Genomic DNA, 20,982 nt, shown 5'->3' on the forward strand with positions numbered 1-20,982 from the left:
CTGGTGAAAGATAGTCACAACTTCTACACATATTATAATGTCACAGAAGAATACAAATGAAATAAAATCTGCATTCCAGATCAAGTTCTATACAAAGCATAAGACACAAATATAATAGAGATCCATACGGCAGATGTCGTCCTTGCAAGGAAAATGAAGGTTTATTTAGCCCCTCTTGATGTTAGTAGGCAGTGGGTTGCTTGCTAGGCAGTCTCTCCTCCCAGAATGAGGGGTTAGTACAATACAATAGATTAGGAAGCAGGATGGAAGGAAAAAAGTGCTTCTTGAAGATCTGGTGTTTATTTTAAAGATATTTTGGTAAAATGTGTCCATTTCCAAGAAACAGATCCCTAAGCTGCAGTAACTCCATTAGAGAAGCAGCAACAACAGAGAAAATGGCCCCAGCAGGTTCCAGTGCAGACTTTCCCTCTCTAATTCCACTCCGACTTTCCCCCTGTAGGCAAAGATGAAAACAGCTCTGGGAGGCGCACTGCAAGTCATCACGGGAAAAGCATTTTACGGCAGCAGTTTTTCACATTTTCACAAACTATACACATCAGCATCATTGCCCTGCATCGAAAGCATATACCTGCAAAATGACTAGATTTTTTTTCTTTCTAACTATTGGTGTTACCCATAATGTCAATAAGATAATTATAAAGCGACATGGCAAAAACATTAAGTAAAAGAGGCCCCACGTTTATAGCTAATGCAATTTTCTGTCTATCAATCTGCTAGCCCTTAAAGAATGCGCCATATATTAAAAATTTATTGCTATTCATGATTAATCATGAAGAATGATTCATGCTAATTACATTGGCGATTAGAATCTGTATAATGGAACAACCAACTGTCAAGCACGGTAGCCCTGTGCTAGGATTTAAGTCTACAGGAGGGGCAGGACTTCAGTCCTGATCAATGTACTACGGAGAAAGCAGTCAACAATGCCTGGAATACAGTAGGCACTCAGAACTACTAGTTGATAAAAATAATTGTCAATGAATGCTGTTTGAGATAGCAAAGCCCTTCTTGAAGAAGACTACAATCTAGAGAGACAATGACACTAATAAGCTTAAAAAATAGTGCTCAATACGTAATACCTATCACATCTGGTTTCTGTGGGCACACACAATACATGAGTAAATGCCACCCAACTTCACTGCCACTTCTGGGAGGTTCTTAATCATTTCCCTTCTCTGGAATATGCGTGGCTAGTCAGGACTTTTCACTCGTTTCACTAGAGTGCCAATCTGATGTCCATGCTGGAGAAAAAGGGCGGGAGAGTCAGAGATTTCATGGAGGGTAAGAGAATGGCAGAAAGGAGTGTTTTAGGGAAGAGAACAAATTTTCAATAAGGGAAGAGAAGCAATTTTTTTTCTTCACGAATAAATCAGCAAATTTGGTGGACCATACTCTAAATGGGATAATATAACTAGAAGATGTCCAAATTATAAATCTTGATAAATATAATTAGATATGATGAACTCATTGTGTGATCAGGAAAGGGATTTAGAAAGTGAACATGATAGGAGACTTTTAAGAGAGAGCCATTATTAATGTGATGTTGGAGTTGAAACACAAGTTAGCTTAGAGGGTAAAGCATTAAACATGGAAGTCAGGCAAGAGGCTATTATAAATTATGAGTGTAATTTAATAAGGACTTAGGCTAAAAGGGGGTGATTAAGAAGAAAAGCAAGAAAAAGAGAGTTCTAATGAGCTATACAGAATTATAACCTGTGTACTTATAGGGGAAAAAGAATGGAAAAATTAGGTATTGAGGTTTCATGTAGCTAGTCTAACATGGGGAATTCGATCACATTAGGAATGGATAGGGATTAATTTCTCAGCTAGGAAAACGCTAGGATGATATTGTCAGGTATTACGCTTCTGTGTATGTTTTCTCTTTTACTCTGCATGAAGTTTAAACAAAGACAGATGGGTGAGGTGGGAGGGAGGGAAAAAAGAGCACCTGACATCAAGGGCTCAAGCAGAAAGAAAGTATTTTGAAAATGATGGTGGCAACATATGTACAAATGTGTTTGATACAACTGATGTATTGTTATAAGAATTGTAAAAGGCCCCAATAAAATAATTTATTAATTAAAAAAATGAGTGGGGAGCATGAATGAGTCTAAAGCGAATTTTGGGGACTAGCTGTCTTCTAACCCTGCCTAAATCCATACAGAGACCAGGCACACACAAATCTCTGCACTCCCCAAATAGAAGGCAGTCAAATCACAATGATGTGGCTCAGGGACCCAAGCTTAATTCTTCTTCAATAGTCATGGCTGATTAATTTCCTGTTTCACTGAGTTCTGTAAGTTAGCATAAGGAGAACAGAATTCAGGATCTAAAATTCACCACTTGAAGATAATATTTCATTTAAAGTCCCCAAAATCACTACTTACCAATCATTCCAAAACATACTTTGAAAAAAAATGAAACAACTAATGGAAAAAAAGTGATTTCATATTCCCAATGTACACATATATCCCAATATACACATTTTTTATTACTCAACCTGATTTTGCATCTAGAGGTAAAGTACTATACTTACTGATGGATCCCTAAAATGAAAGCATTAACAATTCTATAGCTCAAATAAGATCCATGGTTTAAGAAAAAAAGACAACACCCCCAAATTGAAACTTTCTCCTCTGAAGTCAATGCTTACCATGATCACTAAACAGAAGCTGTTTCCACTTCTGCCTTTCTGCTTCAGATGCCTTGAATCCCAGCACAGATTTTAACTCCTGGAGTACTCTCTTAGATTCTTCCTGCTCACGCTTCTGCCTCTCTCTGTCTTCTTGAGACAAGTAATAAAAATCATCCTTTCTGAAATCATTGTCCATATCTATGTCATCGACATAAGCCTCTAACTCCTGAAAATAAACAAAAAAGCAATTTAAGCAGACAGTTTTATAGTAGTACTCACTTATTAGTACTAACTCGTCTCTGAGATTAAATCAGTTGGCATTGATATTTAAAGCATAGTCAGGCAAAGAAGCACTTAAAAAGCTATACATAAATTTAGTTCGTTAAAAAGGATTAAAAAACATTAGATGTCTACAAAAGGTTATAGTTAAGAAAATTTAACAATTTATTTTTTCAGTATTTTCCTACTTTGATACTATCCTAGTTAAGTTTAAAGTCATTAGCTATTTTAAAACCAAACTTAGAAAGGCTGGTGGTTTACTGATATGATCAGCATTAAATCCCTTCTTGTGGCAGATGTTTATAGCTCTTTCTGGCTTCCCAGAAAGTTTAAACACTACTCCTAGGCTTGGGTATAGCTCATCTTATGGTTCTCCAGTTCGTTAAGGCATCAGGCATAATACTTGCTTTCCTCCCTTACAGTTAAGATTTAGGTTTATGAGTTGGTCTTCTCTAATAAGACGGATCTGCGTAAGATCTTATTTAGAGGCAGGTACCTTGAGGAATCCATCCCGGCAAGAACGGTGGCAGATTAAGTTTTCCAGAGGCAGAGGTCCTAAAGGAGCTTTTCCCTGTTCACCACTGATGGAACAAGCAGACAGGTCTACAACCATTGACTAGCAGGTACCGTTCCACTGGAGGAGTTTTTGATGAGTGATTCTGGCCGCTTATCCTGGTCCAGCCTGGTTTGAGGCCCTCTAAATGATTCTGTAAGCTACCTAACATATTTTCATGTTTTTTTGTCTGCTAAACTAACTAGAGTTGGTTTCTATTTTCAATTAAGAATCCTGACTAGATAATATGACTTAAAATTGTTCCTTAGGATGAGCAAATGAAATCTTTGTCAACATCTAACTCAATTGGTACATTTTTAACGTGAGGTATAACATACATACAGTATACAAATCCTAAGTGTCCCAGATTTTTATACATGCAGGGCCTTCAAAGAGTTTGTGGGGAAATATCATTATCTTTTAATTCCACATTACCAATTTTTTTAAACTTCCTATAATATATATACACTGGTGACCACAACTCAGATCACAAATACAACATATTTCTAGCACCTTAGAAGGAATCTTTGAAAATATATTGATTTTTACCTTATCTGTTTGATCACTTTTAAAGGCCTAAAAAGAATGGCAGTTAGAAATATCAAGATGTTATGCTGGTAGAGTCAATAGATAGAAATTCAAGGCAAGGAAAACAAATGACATCATATGGTAAATATATTATACTGTTGTTTGAAGCCTATCAGAAACATATTTGACGAGTTAAACTATGAAAACATTATGCATGTTACTTAAAGAGAAAGGTAGGTAAGTTTTCTGTAAAAAACGCTTCTTTAGGAATAAAAGCAATTTCACCCTTACCTGCTCTTCAGGAATTGGATCTTTGTCGGCAATTTGTAGAGTCGGCTGCAGCAAAGGTACAGCTGTACAATGTGGGTTTTCACAAACTATTTCAGGTTTGCCTTCACAAAACAAGTGGATGGGGATGAAAGATAAGAAATCAACCACATACAAACAAGAATAAGTCTAATAAAAATATTCTTCCTATTAATACTTTGTCAACCTCATAATCTAGCTCGTTCTAATTAAAACTTGATTTTTAAAAGTACTTTTCTTGAACAATGTCAACAAAATTTAAACAAAACTTTCTAGTGAAAGCAATATATTTCTAAAGCCAGGGAACTTTATGAGATAAAAAACTTAAGACATGAAATAAGATAGAAATTGGGACTTTTAAAACAGTTCACATATTATCTTATTAAAATAGTTTTCAAAGTCTGGAACCAAGAGTTTCACCTGGTGTAGGGGGAATGAATTATTTAATGTGGTTCTAGCCAATGTCTCTCCAACTCCCACCTTTTCTTGCATGGTCTGGGTAAGGTGGGAAAGACACCGACAGAATTTACCTGGTGAGCAACTGTTACCAGGATTCATTGTGATTGCCATCCTGTAATATATGAGAGCCCTCTGAAAAACCCTCTGAAAGAGCAGGGGTCTCACTACAACCAAGAGCTTAGAGTGGAGCCTGTCCTCTGGCCCCGAGATTCCTGCGTAGTGAACTTCCTTGGTTCAGCAGACAGCTATGATACAACCAGGCACCAGAGCATGAGAGAGCGGTGGACTTCCAGCCTACAGAGCAAGTAAAGCTGAGTGCTTTGGGACAAGAGGCTGGCTTGTGGGGTTGGGGTGCCTCTGGGCACTTAATTTGGGGAGCTGGCTTGCTGACTCACGAAGGTGGAGCTAAGTGCCTTCATGTAGTGGGTCACTGGCGTGAAGTGCCTCTGGGAACTTAATTCAGGGCACTGAGTTCACTGTCCCATACATACAGTTTGAGCTGAATGACTCTGGTTGAGGCTTACAGGAGAGTGGCATACCCTTTGGGCACTTATTAGCGACCCTTAAAGAACTTTGTACCACATGCTGAGCATTTCTCATCTGTATGATAACCTATTAACTTCCTAAGTAAACCTTATCATCTTGAACACTGTGAGTTCTGTGTAGTCACTACGATGAGTACTAGAACACACATGGGAACTTGTAAGAAATACTCATTTTCAGGACATAACCCTAGATCTCTGAAAACTCACTGCCATCTAGTCAATTCTGACCCACAATAACCCTATAGGTCAGAGTAGAACTGCTTCCTAGCGTTTCTGAGGCTGTAAATAAGAGGAACAGACAGCCTCATCTTTCACCCTTAAATCGGTTGGTAGGGTTTTAACTGTTGACCTCGAGATTAGCAGCCTAATGCTTAACCAACTATGTCACTAGGGCTTCTAAAAAGCAAGACTAAAACACACTATCATTGAGTCAGTCCTATAGGACACAGTAGAAATGCCCCGTGGATTTTCGAGACTGTAACTCTACAGGAGTAGAAAGCCTCGTAATTCTCCTGCAGAGCCCGTGGTGGTTTCAAACCGCAGACCTTTTGGATCACAACCAAACTTGTAACCACCAGAGCTAAAAGCAAGAATAGCTTAGATAATTCTGAGACTGAATAGTAAGGTCAGCCCAAAAAGCTATACAGTATATATTATAAAAACAAAATTATTAAAATGGTGTAGTACTAGAAAGTACAGATGGCTGAATACAGAAAATACAAAGTAGAAACCTAACAAAAAATTAAATTAAAATCCATGTTTCATACTTAATACCAGAATAAATTCCAGGGAAATTAAAGGTAAGATATGAAGCTATAAATACTAGGAGAAATCATGGGATAATTTAAAAGTATTTTGAAATAAGTAAAGTTTTAAACTATGATATTAAAACACAATATGAAATACTCAACAACAAAAGCACAGACAAAAATAGAAAACACAATCAGAAGACACATGGCAAATCAGAAAAAACATTGAATCTTATATTAACAAACTAAATAGTGACCCATAGTGTTTCCATGGCTGTAAATCTGTGGAAGCAGAATGCCACATCTTTCTCCCAGGGAACTCTGGTGGTTTCAAACGGCTGACCTTCGGGCTAGCAGTACAATGTGTAATCTACCATGCTACCAGGGCTCCAAATCATGTTCACTTTTCATTTGCAAAATAAAGAACTAAGACTTTGTATTCAGTGCCATAAGTTGTATGTATTCAACTTTTTAGTAAACTAGGAGATTTTGGAAAGCTAGCTTCAATATGTAGACAAGAGTGCTGTAATCCTACAAAAGCAGAATAAACATGAGACAAGCATATCCCAAAGTAATCTTAAAAAAAATCTAGAAGAATTTGTTTTCTCCAACCACAGTAAAAAAAAAAACATAGGAATAGATAAAAAGGAAACATTTGGAAGCTAAACAGCATAGATCTAAATAATTCATGAGTCAAAAAGGAAGCCCTGAGAGAAATGAAATACACACCTATGTATGTGTGTGATACATACCTTTTTTATCTGTATTTCTTCGTAGCAGTTTGTCCACCTGAGAAATGGCTTCTTCCCAGCAATTGTTGCTCGCTTGTACATGAGGTTGAAGCAACTTCAATTTCTGTTCTAGGATTTGGTAAGACTCTGACACTAATTCTTGTGTTTCTTTAGTACAAACAAGTTTTTCAAGTTCATCTTCAAGAATGATTACTCTGAGCGAAAGGAAAACAAAAAAAGATTTCTAAAATATGAAAGGATACATTTAAAATTCACAAGGCCTATTTAAAAAATAAGCTGATTGGATCATCATACACTTACTCCACAAATATTACTTACATACATAAAACTCAAAAACCAAACTCATTGCCATCAAGTAATTTTGACTCATGGTGACCCTATGGGACAGAGTAGAACTGCCCCAGTGGGTTTCCTACTTATAACAAACATGACATAGCTAGGGAAATTATACACATATATGTACATAATATTAAATGTTATATACAAAGGAGTATAACCAAATTAGAAGTAGCATCTGATTTCTAGTTTACGGAAGAAGAATATGGACTAGAATTAAACTTGCCCTTTGTCACACAGCTGGTACAGCCATGAAGCTGGGTTGAATCCAGGCACAAAAGGACAATGCCAGAGAGAAATACTGAGTTTACACGAGAATATTTGGAGAGAGACATATGAAGGGGTTTTTAAAACTTCCTGGAAAATTCCATGATCTTTCAATTCTATTTTGCCACAAATTTTCTGAATCCCCCTTGTATAGAGGATTTCATTTTTAAATACGAAAAATACTTCTCATGTACAACCCATAACCCATGCCTACAGTAAGTCTCCTTTTCATTTTTACATTCTTCCAAGGTAGCATTTTTGGTTCCGAGCATTCTTCGACCCATCCCAATACATTCCAATCTGCCTTCAATAGTTTTGATGCACGGGCAAAAACTAATAGACAACCTGGCTCTGTGGGGACAGCAGAACTAGATAGATCTTCCATTCCATCTTTCTGTGGAAAAAGCTACTGTATACAAAGATCCTGGGGGTGAGGACGAGGTAATATGTCAGGGACCAGACCAAATACAGGGATATATATGGTAGACAATGAAAAAAAAGGATTTTGGGAAAGTAAAAATATTAATAAAAAGGAAATGCATAGCGCACGCACAGGGTACTAACCCACCCAATGGCAGGGTATTGTTTATATCTCCACAAGGAAAGAGGGACCAGACTTCAACCCAGTGCTCCAAAATGTGAATGCAACATGCTGGCTTGGAGTAGGGAACCAGTGGAGAGGTCGGGGGTGGGGGGCGGGCCGCCCCAATCCCAACTACGTGGACACCTGCCCCTCCCCCCTAAAGAATTTATTTCACAGGACGCCATTGAATCTGCAGCTCTGGGAGAGGGACATATCTGATCTGAGCACACGGGAGCAGATGAAGGGGGGGGAGGAGAGAGTGGAGCATATCCTGGCCCACCAGGTCGTGTGATGACAATATTCCTGATTAAAGCAGTCAGTCCACAGAAAGAACCACATGGCTGACCTCACTATGAGACATGACGTCCCTCACTGACCCAAAGCCCTACGGGGGACAACACCAGAAACACAGTATAGGAATTGCACCCAGTCTGATTGTACCATACGGAGGCAAAACACTAAGAGGGTGCAAAAGAACAGCAAAGGAACAGAGCGACGAGGTCCCGAGGGAATGTTGAAGGTGGACTTTGGGGCCAGGGCGTGGTGCCCCAACAGACAGGACTGGAAAACACTCCTAAAGGCCAACAAACAGTCCTTGAACTAACTCTTTTCTTTCTTGTTGTGTTTTGTTTTTGTCATTGTTTTGCTGTATATTATTGTTTGGTTTTGCTGTTTTGTTTTTGTGCATGTTATTATCTCCGCAGGTCTGTCTAAATAACACAGGCTGGATGAACAATCTGGAGGAGAAAACAACAGGATTGACAGTTCCGGGGAGACATGGGAGAGGGGAAGGTGGGGGGAAAGTTATTGGTGTTAACAAACCCAGGGACAAGGGAACAACAAGTGATCCAAATCGGTGGTGAGGAGTGTGTGGGAGGCCTGGTAGGGCATGATCAAGGGTAATGTAACTAAGAGGAATTGCTCAAACCCTGGTGGGGACTGAGCATGATAATAGGACAGGAGGAAAGTCAAAGGGAATAGAGGAAAGAGCTTGGAGTCAAAGAGCATTTACAGAGGTCTAGATAAAGACACGTACATATGCAAATATATTTATGTATGAGGATGGGGAAATAGATCTATGTTCATATATTTATAGGTTTAGTATTAAGGTAGCAGAAGGACATTGGGACTCCCCTCAAGTACTCCCTCAATGCAAGAATACTTTCTTCTATTAAATTGGCATTCTATGATGCTCACCTTCCCGACACACCACTGAAAACAAAGCAGGTAAATAAGCAAATGTGGTGAAGACATCTGACGGTGCCCGGCAATATCAAAAGATATAGCGTCTGGGCTCTTAAAGGCTTGAAGGTAACAAGTGGCCATCTAGCTCATAAGCAACAAAGTCCACATGGAAGAAGCACACCAGCCTGTGTGATCACCAAGTGCCGAAGGGATCAGTTATCAGGCATCAGAGAACAAAAATCATATCATTGTGTGCAACAAAGCCCACATGACATAACACACCAACCTGTGTGATCACATGGTTCCGAAGGGTTCAGTTATCAGGCATCAAAGAACAAAAAAATCATATCATTGGGTGCACACCTCCATGATACGATCGCTGAGGACAAACGGGTACAAAAGCAAATGTGGCGAAGAGAGCTGATGATGCCCAGCTATCAAAAGAGATAGCATCTGGGGTCTTAAAGGCTTGAAGGTAAACAAGCAGCCATCTAGCTCAGAAGCAACAAAGCCCACATGGAAAAAGCACACCAGCCTGCGCGATCACGTGGTTCCGAAGGGACCAGTTATCAGACATCATCAGAACAAAAAAATCTTATTATAGTGAGTGAGAGGGGGAGTGCGGAATGGAGACCCAAAGCCCATTTGTAAGCCACTGGACATCCCCTTACAAAAGGGTCTCAGGGATTAGACGAGCCAGTCAGGGTGTGATGTAGCAACGGTGAAACATACAACTTTCCTCTAGTTCCTAAATGCTTCCTCCCCTCCTACTATCACAATCCCAATTCTACCCTGCAAGTCTGGCTAGACCAGAGGATGTACGCTGGTACAGATAGGCACTGGAAACGCAGGAATCCATGGCGGATGATCCCTTCAGGACCAGTGATGAGTGGTGATACTGGGAGGGTGGAGGGAAGGTTGGTTGGAAAGGGGAACTGATTACAAGGATCTACATGTGACCTGCTCCCTGGGGGACGGACAACAGAAAAGTGGGTGAAGGGAGTCATTGGACAGGACAAGACATGACAAAATAATAATTGATAAATTATCAAGGGTTCATGAGGGAAGGGTGAGTGGGGAGGGAGGGGAAAAAAATCAGGAGCTGATGCCAGGTGCTAAGGTGGAGAACAAATGTTTTGAGAATGACGAGGGCAATGAATGCACAAATGTACTTTACATAATTGATGCATGTATGGATTGTGATGAGCTGTATGAGCCCCTAAAAAAGGATTAAAAAAAAAAAAAGGAGTGTTTTCAATTGATAAAGCTATATACCAATGTAGAGTATACCATTTTGAGAATTAGGGGAGTGTCAACAATGCCTCGGCAACTGATTATAACAACACCTCTTGCACTAGTCTAACGCTGGCAAAAAATTCCCTCAGATGGCAGGTTCCAGGAGAAGAGTTACTCAGGAGAATTGAAAGAAGCTCTTTCCTTTAATTATTATTATTGTGGGGGGATGACAACAGACATAGCAAAAAATACACAATTTCAACATTTACAATTCAGTGACACTGATTACACTGTTCAAGTAATGCACATTCTCACTATGCTTTTTCAAATCATTCCACAAGCATTAACAAGTCTCTTATCTAACCTTTCAGGCTGTTGTTGTCAATATGATCCCACATAGCCAATTTTTTAAAAAAAGCATGATACTCATGGCAAATATACTTTTGTAATTAAGCCTAGCTACCGTTTGGTTCAAAGGAGACTTTCGAGGTAATTGTGGTTTGATATCTAAAGTTGAAAGCAGGGTTTTGATTTGGTTCATTCTGGTTTGCCTTCATTTATAAATTTGCAAATGGCTCCCCCAGATTATAGTTTTAGAAATAGAAAGCAAAAATAAAGTTATACATCAAGGGTAGTGGGATGTATAGTTTTCCCTAATTTCTATCTAGAAAGTTATTTAGGATACCTAGGTGACTCTTATATATCCCCAGTTAAAATGTAGATACTGATTCAATACATCAAAATTATCGTAATTCCAAATAGTTTCTGTCCGTGACTCTAAACCGTCCTTCATGCTGCATGTTTCAGTTTTGCTGCTGCGTTCTAGCTAGGGCACCAGTCAACAACCCCAGAGGTCAAGGGTGAAGCTTGCTCTCCACGGGACATTCTAAACTTACTCATTCAGGAACGCTTTCAGATGGAGCTGCAAGCTGCGTACTGCTGTGTGGACATTACTCAGTTCCCTTGACTTCGGTTGGGTTTTAGATAAACGTTGGGGTGCAGACTGGTGCTGAGTTTCAAAGTACCGATAGAACTCATAGCTGCGCTTTAGCTCCTCCAAACAGGCAGAATGAGCATGAGGTAGACCTTGAATCACATCGGATAAAACACGATGAGGCCAAAGTGCTGGAGTCAGCTGGGGTCCAGGAGGTGAATTCTCTGTAGAAAGTAACAGAGCCAAACGTCTGAAGAACTCTGAACTCTGGGCCACCCAGAGTTGGAACAAAACCTAACAAAAAAAAAGGAAAAAGAAAAAGAGCACGGCCCATCAATAAAGTAGAATGGCTAATATCTTAAATAAACTACACATTTTAAAATAATAACTTCGTCAAATTTTTCATGTTCCACGTAACTAAAAGAACTGGGCATGAAAAAAGTATGCTAAAGATTAGTCAAAAATGTTACACTAAAATATCAGCCACCTAGAATGTTATATCAAATTATATAATCATGGAATACAGAAAGGCTTAATCCCATTATTTAGGTAAAACTCGTATAGAGGTTAATAAAATTCTAGTCCAGGAGTGAAGTGTTGGTGGAATGGGCCACATTTACTCAATGAAAATTTTCCTCAATTATAAAAAATTTTATATACATGAGAAATGACAACAGTAGGACTGATGAGCCTACCTCAATCCAAAGACGGGTGTCATTGGTGGAAAATGTATTAACCTGTCTGCAGCCTGTCCCTTCCACAAATGGCTTACCTTTAAGGCAGGCAGGCTGAAGCCGTCTGTCAGGTTATGAGCTTCCTCTTCTGACACCTGCTCATCACTAAGGCCGAGGCCCAGCTCCTTAAAAGGCACCACACAGATGAAGTTGGTGACATTGTCACTCTCAGAGTTCAGGGGGTAGGTTAAATTAGGTTAAGGCAACCAACAAAGCCTTTTTACAGAGTAAAACTGTCTAACATTACATTGATTAATTTTTATTTTAAATTTTTACTGGAGATTTACTTTAGGTTTTTAAAAACAGAAACTGATCTTAAAGATCAAATATATTAGGAAAGACTTCAGCTATCGTACAGGATCTTTATCTTTGATACCTGCCTTTGAAGCTGCATGGTGTACTTTATTGTGTCATCACTAGGCTACAGTAAACACTTCTCTTTCCCATTCTGCATAATGCAGGACATCGTTAGCTGGACTCATCTGCAATACGCAGACTACTGATGTAAGTAGCACTAACCATATTTAGAGGTTCTTGTTTTGTTTCCTCTTTTCTAATCCTCATGGGCATCTATCACTATAATGACAAAGTTCTATTCCCCTGTAATGGGTTTTTGTGAAAAATTCTATCTATAAAATTCTTGTATTCCTAGCAGACTCCTATTTTGTCACATTATAATAATCTAACATATAGTATTAAGATTAAATTTATAAATATTCAGTTTAAGTATTTTGTATCCCTATATGTGAGATTGGTTGACAGTCTTATTTTTTAATGATAGTCAGCTATAGAACTGAAATTATAGTACTTTCATAAACAAAGTTATATAGGGGAAGCTTTCTAACCATTTTTATGACTGAAATAGTTTTGTAAAAACTACAAAATCATATGAATCATGTAGAATTTTAATTTTATTTAGCATTTGAATAGGTAATACACTTACATGGCTCAAACTTCATAAAGTATTAAAAGGTATATTGCTTCTCAGATTGTATCCCAGTATAAGCTGTATCCTAGTTTCCTTATCTAAAGGCAATGGCAATTACTGTTTATGAAAGAAAATCCAAAAATAAATATGGATGTATGTGGGACTATGTATATCTGTACACATACACACCCTCCTATACACATATGAAAAGAAAGAGTGAAAAGGTAATGGGAAGTCTCCCTGAACTTTTTGAAGCCCCTTGTCTATGTTGCTGTTATCAGTTGCCAAGTCAACCTGGACTCACGGTGACCCCATGTGGGCAAAGTAGAACTCCCGTATAAGCTTTCACGGCTGTGATCTGAAAGCAGAACATCTCTAGGGTTGTCTGCCCCTAGCCGCTACGTGGGTTCCAGTCACCAGCCTTTGGACTAACAGTCAAAATGTTAACAATTTGTGCCATTTAGGAACTCTTTCACACACACACATACATCATTAAGATACCACTAAAAGTGTACTATAGGTATGATTTTCTGTATTTTGTTTATTCCCATAATTAGCAATATAATTTAGATATCATTGCATATCAGTGTATCAAGAACTTTATTGGTCGCTCTAAGTTTTTCACTTCTTTCTGGGCCAGTTTTGGAGATTTATATCTTAATAGGAAATAATCCATTTTCTTCTGCATTTTTAAAGTTGCCACTATAAAATTATACCTTCTATTCCCTTATAACCGTTTAAATTTCTTCTATATTTATGGTTGTAATTCTATTGTCATAATAAACGAGTTTGCATTCTTTTTACTTTGATCAGGCTTTACCAAAACCAAAGGCGTTGCCATTGATCGCATAAGACACGGTAAAACTGCCCCAAAGGGTTCCCAGGGCTATAAATCCTGAAGAACGTAGACTGCCACATCTTTGACCCTCGGAGTAGCTGCTATGTTTGAACCGCTGACTTTTTGGTTGGCAGCGTAGGGCTCAAGCATTGTGCTACCAGGGCTTCTGGGTCACGAGGCTACATTTTTTTTTTTTTTGAGGCTACATTTCTTGACATTTATCGATTATCTTATCAGTCTTTCACTCTGCCTACCAACGTTCTGTGTTTGAATCTGCTAAACTCACTGCTACCACAGGTCTTTATGCTCGATAGTTCATCTCACTGAAGCAATTGCTCCTGAACTGTCCTGTCATTTGAATCCCAATTTAAATGCCATCTTCTCAGAGAGAACTTTTACCACCCGATCAAAAGTAGCACCCCCCCACTCTGTGTTATTACTGAGTCTCTTATCTTTATTTCTAAAAGTATCCCGTCCACTTTTGATAGATTAGCTCAGTCACTGGAAGGTAAGCTTGATGAAAACAAGTCTCTCTGTGAGACTCTCAGTATCTAGGAAGGAATATGACCAACACAGGGAATCAGACAGTCTGCAATCTTTCTGAGGCTGCCCTGCCAACCCTCCCCAAAGTACAGACTCCATTAAACAGGATCATGTCCATTCAAGTTACGCTTCAGTGAGTAAGCATTCTGCCTGGCACTGAGTTTATGTTCAATGAATACTCGTTGTGATTCACACGCCAGGGCCACACCTGCCTGTGTATATTTGTTTGCCCGCTTCTACGTGCAATGGCCTCTTATTTTCATAACCTACTCCTATTCATTTTTTGAAAGTCCACTCAGGTGCCATCTTCCTAAAAGCCTTCTGACTCCACTGGACAAGTACGTTGCCCTGCGATAGTGGATGGCATCTATACTGTATTGCCATACTGTTGGTATTGAATTGAATCGATCTTGTATTGAATACTATTGGTCCCCAAGTGGCACAAATGGCACAAGACTAAGGACCTCAAGAGTGGTGGTTTGAAAGGTTATGGAACTCCTTTTTGTGCTCCTGAGTTGGGATTGATTTGAAGGCAACAGGTTTGTGGTTTTTATGCAAACTATCTATTGACCACACTCAAATAAGTCTTTAAAAGTGGGTAGTATACCTCTTCACTATGTCTGCCTGCCACCTAGAAGAATGACTGACACAAGCACAGAGAGATTTGGAATGTTCCCGATTCAAATGGAAAGCTTTCCCTCCATTTCTACATAGTATAAGACAGTAAGAATACATAGCAAGCTTTTAAGACTTAGGTCTTAAATAATAATAATTTATGAATTATGAAGGGGTCATGAAGGAGGGGGGAGTAGAAGAGGGAAAATGAGGAGCCGATATTAAGGGCTCAAGTAGAAGGCAAATGTTTTGAGAATGATGACAACAAATGTACATATGTTTTTGACACAATGGATTCATGTATGGATTGTGATAAGAATTGTAGGAGCACCCAATAAAATGATTAAAAAAAAAAACTTAGGTCTTACAGTTAAGATAAAAACTTCATTTATTACTTGTGACAATAAGCAACTCACTCAACCATAATTTTTGTTTTCTCATTGTGAGGATACTAGAAAATTTAGCTGAGGTTTGTGTGAGAACAGAATGAAAGAACAGATGACAATCTGTAAACTCTAAGCTTTATAGTTATTAGTGTAAAGTACTTTTTGCTTCCCATTTACTCATAATGTATAGATCTTAAGTGTGACAAGACCTTATATACCTTTATTGATTTTGGTTACAAACTAATTTCTTGACTTAAAACTTTAAGTGACAGACTTTTACGGTCATGTAGGCTGCGTGTTTACCATACAGTCACCGTCAAAACATTTTACAGGTAGTAAATCATTGAGTTGAACAACAAACACGCAAGGAAGAAGACTGCTGTTATTAATATTTTAAGCATGAGAAAATCAAGATACAGAGAGGTCATCAAACGTGTTGAAGGTTAGATGGGAATACCTGCAGAGTCCAACATATAAACTTAGGCAATCTGACTGTCAAGCCTCTGTTCTTTGAAAGGAGGGAAGGAATTCCTGTTGCCAGCTCACTGTATCATGCCGTAAAACAAATGTCATAATCAGTAATTTTTTAAATCATCGAAGCAAGCAAAATCAGGCTTTTTTGGCTTTGTTCTCTGGACCAGCACAGGGAGGGACACTTCAAGCTTTTCCCGGTGTTGAAAATGAGCCACACAAGAGAAGAACTTTCTTCCTGTCTATTATTGTCATTCCCCCTGGAATGCATTTCCAGTTTTAAAATAGAAGTGATGGTGGAAATTAGTTTCAAAATATGCAATGTCAGTGCACAATCAATGTTTACAGGATGCAACTGCAATACCTATATAAAGAATACCGGAATGTATTGCTTATTCCCACATATAGCCAGAAAAGGATATTTTTTCAGCATATATAGGGTAGCTAGCCTTGCTGCTTGAAAGTTGGCTCTTACAGTTCTGTAGACAGCTTTCCGAAGGCCGATGAGATGCTGACTGGGATGCTGTCCAGCTTTATTAAATGGGCAAGCAGCACTGACCCTGTCAAGCAAACTTGAAAAGTAAAATGTGATACAACTGTACAGGTGTTCTACAGTTTTTGTTCCCTAGCCCACAATTCTATTAAACTTATAAAAAATTCCCTTTTTCATGATTTTCATTAGAAATTGATTTAAAGTATCCCAACTCAGGCCTCATAAATAACCATTTTCCTAATATATATGGTAAAAGACATAGGAGAATGTAAATTTTCAATAAAGGTTTCCCCTGATAGCCGAAAACAATAAATTTTAATTGCAATATGAAAGAAATGTACTGAGGACTATTTGTGTGAGAATTTGCCTCCCATTTTGCATATAGATATTACCAGCTAAAATATACTACAGTGGAACGGTTTACATTCCAGGTTCAAAATTTAGAACTACAAGAGGACTTATGTACATACAAACACTGATTACATTCTAAGTAGACACATATGGTCATTAATCATACATTTGGCCACTTGTACAGAGTCCAATACTATACAGAAATCTATTCTGTACTTTCATAAAAGTAGGGTAAAATGACTTACCCACCTGCTGCCACTGGCACTTACCTACTCAAAATGAAGTAGGAGACGCAGAAAGATAACAGGACCAGTGGCCAACAGGGGAAGGCAAGTAAAAAGGCAAAGTAAGGGTTACTTAAGTAACAATAACTGCTCTCAAACACTGCTTATGAGGAAGCACCGTGCAGTAAGATTAATGGGGTATCTAGTAGTAACAGTGCTACTATAACTGAAAGTGTGCATGATTAAGTATTACGTAGTTATGAGATAATACCCCCTTTTACCTATGTGCTAACATTTCCTAACAAAATGAAATGTATTAATTTCTAACAATATACCCATAAATCTATAAAATAAGACTTCTAACTGGAACCTTTAAATGGTGAAACAAACTAAAATATATTTATACATTAAAAACCTAGAAAAAGCAGTGCACAATAGCTTATTGTAAAATAAAGGAATACAGGCAAAGCAGGGCTCGAATTATTTTCTAGACAGGACAGACTGGTAGAAACAACCTATCAGTCTTGATTTTAAAACTACTTGTTTTAGTTAACAGTTTTAAAAACTGAGATGATTTCTAAAAATATTCACGATTCAAAGATTTATTGCTCCTCATAAGTTTTTCATTCCATTACCCAGTAAAATGAAGACAACTGAAGCACACGTTCTAGTGTGTGTGTGTGTTTTTTCCTGCCTGTGTGCTAACTAAATGGGCAGAAGCCTACCTTGGTAGCAAACCATATCTAACTGGCTCACTTTACCTCACAAACACTCCATGGTAAAAGTTGGACAATGACAAAAGACTTAAAATCTTCTATAGACGCCTAACTCAGCACTGGACAGAAAGCCACTGTGCTTGGAAAGTGCCTTCAATAAAATGCTGTGTAAATCAAGGATAAAAAGGAACTGTTATGCATTCTTACTATGATTGTCAGCTTTAATAATGTTATCTTCTAGCAACACAGGGTCATCGTGAGTCAGAACTGACCCAACAGTACCTAACAATATCAAGGAGAAGTGGGCTCCAGCTCACTTCAGAGACAAAGATTAGCAAACCCCAAGGTTGGCTATACTTTGAGCAGAAAGGGAGATAATTATAACATCACTTTTATGTCTAGAACTTATTAAACACTGTTTTGGACTTCAGTAGAGTGAATAATGAAATGACTACTAGATAGTCTTTTCTACTTTCCTGTTTCAAGATTTTCCAAAACAAGTTTTATACATTAAACCTGTTTAAATACGGCTCAAGAGCAGAGCAGAGCAGAGCAGAGCATAGGATACAATGGCCACCCAAAGTTCTTTCTCTCTCCATTTTCTCGATTTTTCCAGACAATAAGAGCAATGATTATTTTCACCCTATACTTATTGTCTCACCTATATATTGCAAAGGTTATGTAAATTATTATACACACTATATTACACATGTCAAAAGCTAGTGTTTGGCAGTCAGTCTAGTACACTAGAAACAGGCTTTGGAATCAGGTGGGAGTATATTTGAATACTTGCTCCACCAACTTATAATCAGCGTATCTTATAGCTTAATACATTTTCAGCTAGACTGGTGGATATTTTATTTCCTGTGGGCATGTGAGACATCACTGTCTGTATAATCTAAGAGCCTAAGCGCCATGATATCTGCTAATATTTACTCAAAGGATACTATTAGCACATGATGAAATTTTTCTTTTCTTTTTTCATGGTGAAATTTTTCAAAGTGAATTTATGTCAATACTTAAACTGGAAAAAAGAGGGCATTTGACAGGAAGTAAAGGAAACATATTTACTGGGACATCTCCAAAGGAACCCTGGTGGCACAGTAGTTAAGTACTGAAAGGACCCTGGTTTGAACTTACCAGGTGTTCTGAGGGAGAGATAGAGCAGTCCAGTCTGTTTTCATAAAGATTACAGACTTGGAAACTGCAAGACAGTTCTTCTCTGATCAGCAAGGCTGCTTGAGTCGGAACAGACTTGATGGCAATGGATTAACTGCATGCTAGGACTGTAGTAGGCACTCTCTCTCTAAATTGTCTTGTATAAATTACATGGGAACTTAGAAAATAATCACTATTCCCAAAGGTGTCTCTAGGTAGATAAATAATAATCATAAGACACACTATGAGCACTTGACAGTTAATAAAATTTAACACATGGTACTGGGAAACCCACGCCCCCCCCTTCTATAAACACAAGACAGGAAAATAAGTAATATATTCACATTTTACTATGTTGTAGAAAGAATAATTTTAAGAAGCAAATGAAAGCTGAACTCACAGAGTAAATCCTCTGGAGATGACTTCAGTCTCTTGAATGAGACGCAGTGCTTTTCTTACAAGGTTTGTAAAGGCTCGGCTGTTTGCGGCTGTATCATCCAAGCGGACAATGTATTTTTTTAGGGTCACTTGCAGTTTGGCTGTCCTCCATAATCGCAAAGCTCTGATGAGCAGATAAACAAATAGAATCACTCCCCACAGCAGCCACGAAGACACAATCCACCAAGTGGGAAGCATAACCAGCAAGCTAATGAAGGCAAACAGCACTGAGACATCCCTAGGAACAAAGACATCAAGCATATGATAGGCGTCAGACTAAAGAATGAACTATGAGTTACTTTTATCAATAAAAAGAGCTGTAAATTTAGGTTTATAAAAATGGATTAAATGCTAGTTTCTTTATAAAGTATAACTTATGAAAAAGTATGTCAGATTAAAAAATATCTAGATGTTATATAATGGTTCTTAGGTATTAATATCTCAGCTTCCAAATTTATGTTAAAGATACTAGGATAGTTGTCTTCTTTAATAAAACGATTTAAAAAAAGAGAGAAGTGGAATCTACAACTCAAAGAGCAAATTACATATTCTAAATTCTAGTCCTATTGATTTAAAACCAAAAATACTATTTGGGAGATAATATAAGCATCTTTCCTCTTAAAATCAGACTGAACAGAAGCAAATAATTTCTCAGAAAATAGGTTTCTTCCAATTAGGGATAATATATACTGAGAAAGTGTTTTGAATAATTTTAGAGAATCCTCATGAACTATTCCATTTCATGGATTTGGAATTTACATACTGCACACTTTGATATGGACGTGACTTTTACTTTTATTTACTTGATCAAAGTAAAGATGTATGAAAAACAATGCAAGTAATTACAAGTCTTAATAGACGCAAAGAAAGATACATGTAAAATCACTTCTTATTAAGTAACGGTATTTGCCTAGACTTCATTTACATTTTAGACTATGCTGGTGACTACACCATAAAGCAAACTCACATCCTATACTCGTGTTTTTATGACCCAACAACAACATTTACTAGTATTTACAGTATCGTAGTATACAAACACATTTTGATGTAAAGAAAGCTTGAAAATAAAGTAGCAAAAAAAAAAATCTATGTTTTTTCCTAACAGCTGCACGGATCTTTGTATTCTTGAGGGATAAGCTGCTTTATCACCTGATAATGAATGATACTTGAGTGTCTACAAGTTTGGAAAACACGCTTTGCTATCTGCTGCAACATGAAGCACTGTCAGTGCCAGAGGACAGATAAATTCAGACAGAGGCCAAGGTATATAACTTTTTTAAAATTTAATTAATTAATTTATTTATTTACATTTTATTAGGGGATATGTAACTTTTATAACTTGAAAATTCACTCCTCTGCCACTGTCAAGTTTAATAGGAAAAGACATCCAATAGTACTGCATATATGAATTCACTTTTACTATTAAAAAACACAACAAACAACAAGAACCAAAAAACACACCTCAGATTATTGCCTGAGAATTAGATCTTAACATCTCAAGTGGTTGGGAAGTTTCACGAAGTTTGAATAACCAAACTATATTCCCTATGAGCTCTTCATAGTCAACTCAGCAAGTCGAAAGTTCTCATCCATGTGCTAGCTTATGTTGTGATTATGATGCTCTCGTAATTACAGTGAAACGTAAAGAAATGGCTGCGTTTGCACATACACATGGCTATGGATGGGAGAGAGATTCTTTTTGGCACATGATACCTGCTT

General features: G+C 37.8%; 1 protein-coding gene across 8 annotated transcripts in view; it reads right to left on the bottom strand.

The window, feature by feature from the left end:
* VEZT (vezatin, adherens junctions transmembrane protein) overlaps nucleotides 1-20,982 on the bottom strand; it is an 83,024-nt gene that overhangs the window by 11,862 nt on the left and 50,180 nt on the right. For 5 of the 8 annotated variants that reach the window (XM_075551156.1, XM_075551162.1, XM_075551154.1 and 2 more), the window contains exons 5-11: nucleotides 19,226-19,501; nucleotides 16,306-16,455; nucleotides 12,141-12,288; nucleotides 11,331-11,662; nucleotides 6,828-7,021; nucleotides 4,308-4,408; nucleotides 2,675-2,882 (exon numbers count right to left, since the gene is read on the bottom strand). In XM_075551156.1, the coding sequence (XP_075407271.1) occupies nucleotides 2,675-2,882; nucleotides 4,308-4,408; nucleotides 6,828-7,021; nucleotides 11,331-11,662; nucleotides 12,141-12,288; nucleotides 16,306-16,455; nucleotides 19,226-19,501 (1,409 nt within the window). Of the gene's footprint in view, nucleotides 1-120; nucleotides 455-2,674; nucleotides 2,883-4,307; nucleotides 4,409-6,827; nucleotides 7,022-11,330; nucleotides 11,663-12,140; nucleotides 12,289-16,305; nucleotides 16,456-19,225; nucleotides 19,502-20,982 lie in introns of those variants that run through there. The other 3 variants (XM_075551159.1, XM_075551155.1, XM_075551161.1) reach the window with 2 other exon arrangements.

Source organism: Tenrec ecaudatus, chromosome 6 (assembly GCF_050624435.1).
Source record: "Tenrec ecaudatus isolate mTenEca1 chromosome 6, mTenEca1.hap1, whole genome shotgun sequence".
In the NCBI taxonomy this organism is placed as follows: Eukaryota; Metazoa; Chordata; class Mammalia; order Afrosoricida; family Tenrecidae; genus Tenrec; species Tenrec ecaudatus.